We start from the raw sequence: 10,871 nt of genomic DNA, 5'->3' as shown, positions 1-10,871 counted from the left end.
GTGGGTTTACTTGGGGGCTGCAGTGGGTGTGTAGGGCGGCTGCTGGTGTTTTATGGATGTAAAGGGGGCAGCAGTCTGTTTTGTTAGTGTGTGTCTGCAGTGTATTTTGTGGGTGTAGAGGGGGGGGGGCTGCTGTGTGTGTTTTGTGAGTGTAGAGGGTGGAGGAGGGCTGCAGTGTGTTTTGTGGATGTAGAGGAGGGGGCTGCACAGTGTGTAGGGGGGACTGCAGTTTGTGTGTGTATGCGGGGGTTGCAGTGTGTTTGTGTGTATAAAGGGGGGGCTGCAGTGTGTGTGTGTGTGAGTGTGTAGGGGTCTGTGTATATGTACAATTTACTTTTAATAAACGTGCAGTTAAAGCATAAGTTTGTAGACAATCATGCTGATAAAAATCGGGCCTTCAACTCTTCCAGCCAGGGCATTATTGGCCAGTAATGCCGTTCTTCAGGGATTATTACTTAAATATAGGATAAAGTATCTGTAGGCTGAATTTGATGGACGTCTTTTTTTTCAACCTTTATCTACTATATAACTATATTTAATGGCAGATGCTGATTTTCCAGAAATGTTTCCATAGACAAAGATAGCATCAAGATGTATTTTATACTAGTGAAAATGTTTAGCAGTATATCAAAATGATTAGATGTGCAAAACGTAAAAACATTTGTTAACTAAAAACTGTTTTTTGACCAAATTTGAATCCTAGCAAACTGGTTTGCATAACTTAAGGGTGAACATTTCTCAAATCACATTTCCACCATGATTTTGCAAATGAATTGCACCTCAGCCACCATTCAGAGAGAGCGCAAGACACCAATTTTTGTAAAAGGTCTATTGACTTATGTACCTCAGCCAAACACTCCTTTATACAACACATGGAGAAATACCGATTAGAAAACCTGCACCACCTGAAATGCCTAGAAAATATGCTAATATGAATATGCAATGTATATTAAAATTATTCAATTGGCATGAGAGGAATGAATGAGACTTCGGAATATTTTTAAAGATGGGTAATGAATAAAATAAAGGTTTCCTACAAACTTGTGGCTGTGGAGGTATGTGCCTCTCAAGGGAAGGGAGTATCAGCCCCTCAAAGGGTCTGCTCTGGCATCTCTTGGTCAATGTAAACTCAATCTGGCTTTGATTAGGGACAGGCCCACTTGCCATGGTATGTCAATAGTGAGGTACACAGTAATATTTACGTTAGAATATTTGCTGGTGTGAGGTGGTAAATTAGACACCAGCAACATATGAGATGCTGAGGCCCAATTAATAGGCTGCACTGAGAAGATAAACAGATATCTTTCTGGAGAAATCAGATGTCTCAATATAAGTGAGGACACCTCAACAAGTGTATATAGATTTAGCCTCACTAATCCACAAGTGACTATATTTCCGGGCATACTATCCAGAAGTCAACTTTAAACCTGTTCACTTGGGAACTTAGTATTTAACACACTTGAAAACTTGTTTCCCTACAACTTTGTACGCACTGTTAAAGTCATAAATAACAATCCTTCTGCTGATCTTTTAATTCCTTCCTGGTTTATACCAAATTGTGCTTTTATCCCCTATATTATCCTATAATATAAACGTTTATATATCTGAAATATTATGGTTAACAGGTGAATTTAACTGGTGAATTTATAATCCCACTTTAAAGACTCCATTCCAGCAGGCTCCTAATCATATTAAATATTTAGAAGTTAATTAACCATTGAGGTTAGACAGACTTGGCAGCCTACTGTAAATGGTAAGACGATAATTATTAAGACACCAGGGCTTACAAAGGCTAATGAAAGCTACCATTTTCATAAGATTATTTGGCAAAAGAACTTTGGTCAATTTGGTCTTGCATCCTAAATGTAATAACCCTCTTCAAGTGTTCCCATTGCTTTTCAGGACTTTTCCACATATTAAAAATTTAAATCTATAGGGAAAATAAATTTCAATAGATATACCAAAAAAATTAAATCATATTGTAATTAAATGAGAGCATAGCCCAACCAATCTTTAATGCATACAACACATTTTCACTTTGAAGCGCTGCATTATTGTAACAGTAATGTTTTTCAAAGCACCACACAATAGAAAAAAGCACTGGAAACAAAAAGTCAAGTTATTGGAGTTAAATTAATATACGAGACAGAAATTTGTGCTTACAGGTCCACAGCAGACCTTTGCATTTTAATCCTACAAACGACAGTTTACTAGAATACCCAAACATCAGTCTTATCCTCCACCTCATTCCTCAGCAAACAAGTCTAATGCTGACTGTATATAACTGGCTCCAAGCTTTAGGCTTGTAATATAGTTCGCGCTGGTGTGTGCGGACACGGTGTTGCGCGTTCACGTGGTGCAGGCATTTCGTTTGTAGAAGGTAAGAGGTGATGCGCGTGGCTAGGGGGCGTGGCTATGACGTCACAGTGCTAGGCCGCTCTGTGATTGGTTCATAGCGTCACATGGTGCAGAGACAGCGCGAAAATACAATTCTCTTGTACTTTCTCTGGTCTGCTGTGCCACCGCTCACGTCTCGACTGTATCAACGTCAGCCTCGCACAGTCAATTGTAATTGACGCACACGGTAGGGCAAAAGCGCGCTCTATATTACAGGCCTTATAGTGTGCACATAATGTGGGCCATCGGAGGAAAGAATAAGGAACAACGTGGATGGAAGGAAGAACTATGCTTTTTTTATTTTTTAAAGTACAATATATTTTTTACATTATGCTGTATAATATTAAAATAGTCATCTATAATTGTAGAAAGAGCAATACGGAAAACAGGAAAAATAAAACATGATTTAAGTTTCTACGGACTTAATGAATTGGAGTTTCTCATGGTATGTTCTGAATGTTAAAGATGGAAAACATCAAACAGCACCCCACTGGGCTTAGAAACAGTGGGTTTAGAGCGACGTGCACCTGTGGCAAGATACCTGCTGTTATTGTGCGTGCTTCTTTTTTTGTATGTTGCCATTTTTCCCCATCACCTATTTCTACACATTCTTGTCACAAAGATCACAGACCAGATTTAAAAAAAAAGTTAAACAGACCCAATGTAATTAGGTTCCCATTGACACATGTTGAGGAGCTCTACAGGGTATTTGATTGTTGGTCATGTTCTTCCATTTTAACCGAATAACACAGTAAACTTTAAATAAACAGAGATTACTGGTGTGCAATTACATCAGGTCCGCAATGTTCTATGTATTTTTTAAACGCTTTTGAATAGAGAATAATCATCCTAAAAACATTATTGTAATGGCTCAAAATCTATTCAATTGGGAAACACAGATTAGAATAAACAGAATGTACAGTAATTACAAAAACACGAACAATCATAGGTTACGTCATATAAATACTGACTTATTTAAACACTTTGTTTTCAGACATTTAACAGATAATATTGTGGGTAATCCAGCATTTTCATGACAATATTTAAGTCTCCATTGGTTGCTTAACACTTTCAGTCATGGGGGTCACTACATTACAACTACAGCATGCAGTCAGCACACTGCGACTGTGGCACCCCCTTTCGGAAGTTATCTGCATGCTCAGCACATATGACCTCATCAAATGTTATAGGCCAATCCTTGCATGTAGCATTAAGACACTCTGGAATAGTTAAAAAGACACGCATAGTTTATGTATGCATTCCTGCTTTTTCCTAAACCTTCTTACCTAAATGGGAATGTACTTTTGTTGAATTTCATTTTTCTCCAGTGGACTGAATCAAGTACAAAGGTGTTTCCCACAAGCTGTATTCAAAATGGACCCTAGATCTCCATAAATGCGAGAACCTCGCAGAAACAATAATTAGATAAGGATGTTTATGACATCACTTATTTAATTAGAATAATACATACTCTATTTTTAGACAGTGTTTACAAATCTAATCTGTGGTCTTATCACCATATTATAAAAATGTATGATACATACAAAAATGGCTCTAGTTCTGATGCAACAGTAAAATCATTATTAAAGAAGCAGGTCATGTTCAGAAGGTAAACAAACGTTACTCCTCAAGAAATTGAGCATTCAGTTCTTTACAATGACTTGAACATCTCTATACACTACCAACTATCAAATCTAATCTTCCAATGAGGAAACAAAAGTTAAAGCAACCTAAGCACATACCCCAAGATTTATCAAGCTCTGTTATGGATTAAAGACCGCTCATGGTCGTTAACTCCCATTGACTTGAATGAGAGTTAATGTTCATTCGGGTGTGTTAACCCATAATGCAGCTTGATGAATAGCCCTCATAGTCCCTTACTAGGTCTTACATAATGATTTTGTGTTGTGTCACTCCCCACTGCCATTTAACCTCGAGTATCAGTAAAGTCCTTTCATGTAGCAGAGTTTTCTATCTTTTAAAGGGACCAGAGGGAAAACAGCAATTATTATTCCTCATATTCAAAGTACAAAATGTTTAAGTCTGCTGCAAATGTCACACTTATTTGTACTCCAAAATGTACATTTTTATTGGGGCAACCCAACATGGTATAATAGTGTAAAAAAATTTTTTTACAGTACCTTTATTTTCAGAATTTTTTTAAACATATGTCACTGTAGAAACATCCCAAAGCACTGATTCACTGCTATGCTCTACTGACCCCCCGTTTCCTCTCTGATTAATTACTATACCAGATACCACCATGAACCCATATTTTCAAAATAAACATTACATTCTACAGTATCCTATAGTGATCCATTTACTTATTTTGGTTAAAGATATTTTTCATTTATTAAGGGGAAAGTTTATAATTGTTCCCCTTCAGAAAACAAAAAAAATCAAAAGCATTTATACAAGAAAAATTATAGGTAAAATTTTGTGCCATTTCATAACATACAACTATATGTAAAGCAGTATTAACTACAAAAAGTCCGAGGCTTGGCTGAAGACATCAGATAGGAAAATACATGATTAAAAAAAATTGTGCATTGTATTAATTTTTAAAAGGAGTTAAATGCAGCACAAAAACAGATGGCCAAGTTGAATCTTTATCTTCTTTGATCGACAAGTAATGCATTTCAAACCAGGACCCGTTACGGGATTTAGGACCTGAAAGAAGAGCGAAATCAGATTACTCAAGCAGCACCTCCTCAAAGGAAATGAAGGTTCTAAGCAGATAATGATGTAATAACACAAAAGGTATGGTGCTATTCAATCAATGTATCATTCTGTTTATGCACATTGAGTATTCATTTGGAAAAGCAAGAGAGAAAGAGGAAAAAAGACAAAGAAAAGAAGAGAAAATGAAGACGGTGGAGAAGGGATTCTATGACTTTGGGGGATCATGAGCAAACCTTGTAACCTGCAGAAAGATAGACACTGAACATAATATTCTATTTACTTTTGAATAGATATGGTCCGGTGAGCTGCATAAACTTAAGCCGTAATATATTTTACAATTACATCATGTAAAAAAAATCCACATTATTGCATATTAATTAAATCTATTGCTAGCAGTTTGCACATTAGCTCCTAAACTACAACGCAATTTAGTTGTTGTTTAAACAAAAATAAATAAACTGTTCCTTTGTTGATATGTATAAATGTACTGCCCGAGAACTACGTAAACAGTAACAAGCACCACATAGGTACAGTAGCACAGTTTTCTGGATTACGTGAACCATTAAAATCTCAGGAACCTGTTTTAGGCAGTGCAATATCTCGCCATCTGACCTTTACGCTTTCTATGTTCTAATTACCAAAGTATTGGTGATGACATCACAAATTTACAACAGCTTTTTTTGTTGCATAGACAAAGCTGCTCTACTGTAAAAGGGGTTAATTAAATATACATCACACGTACTGTAAAATTGGCAGATTTTTTTTTTGTCTGAGAGCGAAACAAATAGCATGTTCTAAATTCTGCCGAAAGTGGAGTGCACTGATAATTTCTGTTGAATGAAAAACACTTAATTTTTACCTTTTTACTTTTCTAATAACATTTTGAAAAACGAGTGAACCCTCCTTTTTTATTCACAGGAGGCTTCACATTTTTGAAAGTTGTACTTTTGACTAGTTTAAGTTTAAACACTGCTGCTATGTTTCTCAGTGATACAGTACTAACTTTAATTGTCCTTTTTGTGATTCAATTTCCTCACAGTTCTTCGGTTTCATCCTAATCTGAACATCTTCATCTGAAAAGAAGAGATATTATTACACAGTCTATAGCTATAAAATAGATACAATGCAACTACAGCACACATCACTGCGAAACGCTCAAAGAACTAGATTGGTCATCACTTGAGTCTAGGCGCAAAGTTAATTTTTCCTGTCTTGCCTTCAAATACTTTCTGGGCAAGCTACCCGCCTATTTGAACAAGCTCCTCATCTGAAAGACTGTTCATGGTCCTAAGGTTCAACAAAGTATCCGGCCGCTCTTCCTCCTCTTACCGTGCACCCCACAACTGGAACAATCTATCAGAGACTCTTAAAGTCGCCACCAGTCTAAATTCTTTCAAAACTAAAGCTGTCTCACATTTTAATCTGGTCTGTAACTGTTACATACGCCTATAACATATATTATCTTTAACTGTGCATGCAATGTCTTGTATATAATGTATAACCCTGTTGACTTAATGTAACTATGTATTGGTAACCATGTATTTGTGATCAGAACTCTATGCCCAGGACATGCTTGAAAACGAGAGTTAACTCAATGTATTACTTCCTGGTAAAACATTTTATAAATAAATATATAATTAACCTCATCAGTACTCTTTTTATTAACTAACTTTACAAGCCTTTTTCGTTACTATATATTTTGATATTGTCACAAAAAAAAAAAAAAAGAAGTTTGAATATAACTTCAAGGGGTTTTCAAATCATTCCCTCATCAATTGTTCTTTTTTTCACATTTTTGTGATTGTTGAATTTCTTTTAGGATTGACTTATTTCAGATTTTAACCATAATTAATAAATATTTGTTTTATTTTGTAAATGACATACTTGTTGAGTTGGTTTCATCAATAACTCTTGCAAATTAGAATTATATTTTTGCCATCTGCCTTTTGAAGCAGATACTGTATATGCATTTTTTAAATATAATATCCATGGCAACCTAGAGACTATATTACAGAAACATAGGCATTACTCAAATTATCCCCTAATTAAGTGATCTAGCATTGCGAAACACGTAGGGTAATCCCCGGAGCACATGTACTGGTGCACAGAGGTGGGAATGGTGGACAAGACAAATTGGTCATTAGGTACTGGTTACGAGAAGCATGTTAAGCAAATGAAATAACTTGTAGCAATGTCTTTATACAGGTTTTTGTTTTTTTTTCAGATTTAATCATTCATAAAATGCCTAGCAGGTCCCTCTTGACCTAAAGAAATAAAAAATCTGTCATTTGGAGTTGGGGTTAAGATGACTTAAATTAAATTGTCTTTGCTAAACTCTTTAGATTTGGAGGGGGAAAAAAAAAAACTTACCACATGAATGCCCTTCAACATCGTCCAGTAGGTTGGCTGTAGAGGCAGCTGTTCCAAGACTGCAGCTTACATTAAGAAAAAAAATTAACCCTTGCTTTCTTTCAGAAAGAAAAACACAATTCTGCTGGAAACAAGTTTAAACATGGCAAACAGTAGGACCTAAGATGTCTGTTGAAATTACCCTATACCTGTATCACAGATGGTTTATATACCACAGTAAGATTCAGTTCCCAAATAATAGTGCGACGCTGATCCTAGGAGATCGGACAGACGCTGCGGGTTCCTGCTGCTGGGGTAACAGTTTCCTTCCCAACTACTGTACATGCTGTTTATAAGTGTACATCTGGTAATTGCATATCTGTTACCTCTACATTATTTAATTAATTAAAAGGTTTACACTATTTGGGTCTTCTGTGCTCTTCTACTGCCTTGTTCTAATAGTGTATTATGATGTAATGTTTCTTTAGTACAAACATGTAAAGATTGACATAGTACAGGCATACCCCGGTTTAAGGACACTCACTTTAAGTACACTCGCGAGTAAGTACATATCGCTCAATAGGCAAACAGCAGCTCGCGCATGCGCCTGTCAGCACGTCCTGAACAGCAATACCGGCTCCCTACCTGTACCGAAGCTGTGCGCAAGCGGGGAGACTATAGAGCCTGTTACACATGTGTTATTTACATTAGTTATGCACGTATGTGACGATTGCAGTACAGTACATGCATCGATAAGTGGGAAAAAGGTAGTGCTTCACTTTAAGTACATTTTCGCTTTACATACATGCTCCGGTCCCATTGCGTACGTTAATGCGGGGTATGCCTGTATTGTTTTACAGCTTTTAGTTTAGGTTGAGATATTTTTGTTTATCCATGATGATTCAATCTGTGGCCCTTGTCTTACAAAACTGACAACACATTCCTTCACTGAATTCTCATGTAGTTGAAAAAAATATATTCACAGCACAATTCTATTATAGAAAGCGTCCTTAATTCTCTTTTTATAAATCGGATTGGCCTTTTCATTTACAGGGCAAACCATGTACTACTACTTCCTTTTGTATAAAAAGGAAATCAAAATAAAATGCTAAAAATGTTTTAATTGAGATGTAATAGACAACTACAGTTAAGTTACTGCAATGGGTCAAACGATCATGTCACAATAATGCCATGCAATAATTAAAGAACAGGAGCAATCCAGCAACCAACGGGTTAACTTTCATAACCCTGTTTCTGTTGTGTGCGGGAATGTCATGGGTGCATTACTTAAGGTGGCAATAAAACAATGAAGAGTAAGCCATGCTTATATCAAGATGATATTGTACAGTATGTGACAATTGACCAACGGGGCATTAGTTTGGCTGCAGAAATCTCGTGCTGCAGAAATCTCACAGCGTTACTGCGAGATAGCCACAGATTTTCGATGGCAAGTGGTCTAAAACCAGCGGCTGCAGCTATATAAACCCTTAACGGTTTTGGTGGTGGGAGTAGTAATTTTTGGTGCCCTGTGGGGAGGTGAGAGATAACTGGAAGACTGGTTGTTTTTAACCCCTTTCACACACATGCACAAGGGTAGCGTGTATTCTGAATATGCAATTGATAACAACCGAAGCAAATTAGAGGTCAATTTATGCGTCTCAATGAGATGCCAAAGGATACACCTGATGCTTGAGCAAATGTTTCCTCTTTGATTTCCTCATCTTTGTTTTGTCTGAGAATGCTCTGGCGAGTTCAAACAAATTCTTTCGGGTAGCTGCAAAGAAATTATTTGAAAGTTTTTCCTTTTAAGGTTAGAGACCATCTTGTAGATAAATAATGTAGTCATAAGCAACGTCTGTTATTTTTGGCATTGAGGTTCAGAAATTCAAGTCTACTGGAGAGTTTCCAATACAAGAAAACAAGTATAATAAATAATGACATTAAATGTAGGCCAATATGCATTGCCAAAATGGTAACAGATATCTGCTATATAATTTCTCTCTTTAGGTTCACATTTACAGGTTTACAAAAGGTATCAAATAAACTATACAAATGAAGCCAAAGAATAACATTAACTGTGTAAATTCCTGATCATATTTAGTAGTATGTAACAGAATTATAGGTTTATGTTACTTTAAAGCAGCTACTTTCCAACTTTTTTCTTTTTCATTATTTTTATATGTAAAGCATGTGAAAATGTTTAATTCGTCATTCTTACCTAAACTGGCAGTTGTTTGGTGCTCCTGTTATAAATCTGTAAAAATCCTGATTGTGTGCCTAACATAATGGCGACTTCAGTCAATGTAAAGCTGGGCTTATAGTGCCGGCGACGCAACGTCGCGGCAAAACAAGTGCATTGCCGCCATTGTGTGCTCTTATAGTAAGTGCGACGCATTGGTCGCGATCACTGGAAGTCATCTCTATTTGATTTTCGCCGGCACTATAAGCGTAGCCTTACTCAGTAGGTACAATGTATCCTAATACTACTAAGGTAACATCTATTGTTACAGTTTACACCTCAATCTGCTGGGAACATTTGCAACAAATTATCCCAAACAGGAACATTTTGCAAATATCTTGCACTGCTTAGGTGTGTTAAAACCTACTGTAGAAATCAAATGCTTTAAAACGTATTAAAATGGCTTTGAGTTGAATAACTTTTTTTTATATATATAATTATCTAATACTACAGAACATATTTATTTATTTATAGGAATTTAAACCTACATACAAAAATCTAAAATCATGTTTAATTTATTAAGTTATACTTGGATTATGTTTAACAATATAGTCAAGACTGCACCCCAACCTTGTAAAATGCAGAATGGGCTTACCAAAGAATAGAGGTAAGTGCATTTTAAAGCATAATTAATTAAAAACTGTTTGCATACAGTATTTCTATATATTTGCTGGATTCCAAGGAGTGCAGTATATTTTGCTATACTAGATAACAGGAAATTAAAATTCAGTTTTCCATTTCATTGACATCTCATCTTTCTTTAGAAAACTTAAAAACAATAGCAAACTGTGATGTTAGCATAAATACTATTTTGTGTAGTGAATTATGTCACTCAAAATGTCAACATTTACTATTAACTGTTCTATATGGCTTTCTGCTGAACTAAAAAGGTCATCTTAAATTAGAACACTTTGTATATAAATACAAGAACTCCTCATGGAGCCAGTTTAGGATTTTTTGATGGTGCTTTCTTGACAGGACTCCGATTTGGCTGGAGTTCCTATACAATTTAATGCCTTCATGTATGTGTTTGTTAATTGAGCATCCGATAAAGCACTGTCAGCAGCCTGTGCACAACCTTAAATGTCAATGATGTCTGAGAATTTACCCTACTGATGTCACAAAATGTTTCCAGAGTATAGCTATTTCATTGGCCTAAGGGGAAAAAAAGGTTTCAAGTTCCTTTGATGGATATCTGTATAAA

General features: G+C 36.0%; 1 protein-coding gene across 2 annotated transcripts in view; it reads right to left on the bottom strand.

Moving 5' to 3' along the window:
* Window positions 1-1,979: 1,979 nt before the first annotated feature.
* CUEDC1 (CUE domain containing 1) overlaps window positions 1,980-10,871 on the bottom strand; it is a 128,162-nt gene continuing 119,270 nt past the window's right edge. For both annotated transcript variants that reach the window (XM_075589539.1, XM_075589541.1), the window contains 4 exons: window positions 9,109-9,202; window positions 7,450-7,508; window positions 6,083-6,152; window positions 1,980-5,067 (listed from right to left, as the gene is read on the bottom strand). In XM_075589539.1, the coding sequence (XP_075445654.1) occupies window positions 5,061-5,067; window positions 6,083-6,152; window positions 7,450-7,508; window positions 9,109-9,202 (230 nt within the window). In that variant the 3' untranslated portion in view covers window positions 1,980-5,060. The remainder of the gene's footprint in view (window positions 5,068-6,082; window positions 6,153-7,449; window positions 7,509-9,108; window positions 9,203-10,871) is intronic.

The sequence above is a fragment of the Ascaphus truei genome, chromosome 3 (assembly GCF_040206685.1).
Source record: "Ascaphus truei isolate aAscTru1 chromosome 3, aAscTru1.hap1, whole genome shotgun sequence".
NCBI lineage: Eukaryota > Metazoa > Chordata > Amphibia > Anura > Ascaphidae > Ascaphus > Ascaphus truei.
Note: the sequence above shows the minus strand (reverse complement) of the source record. Positions and strands in the feature narration are given on the sequence as shown.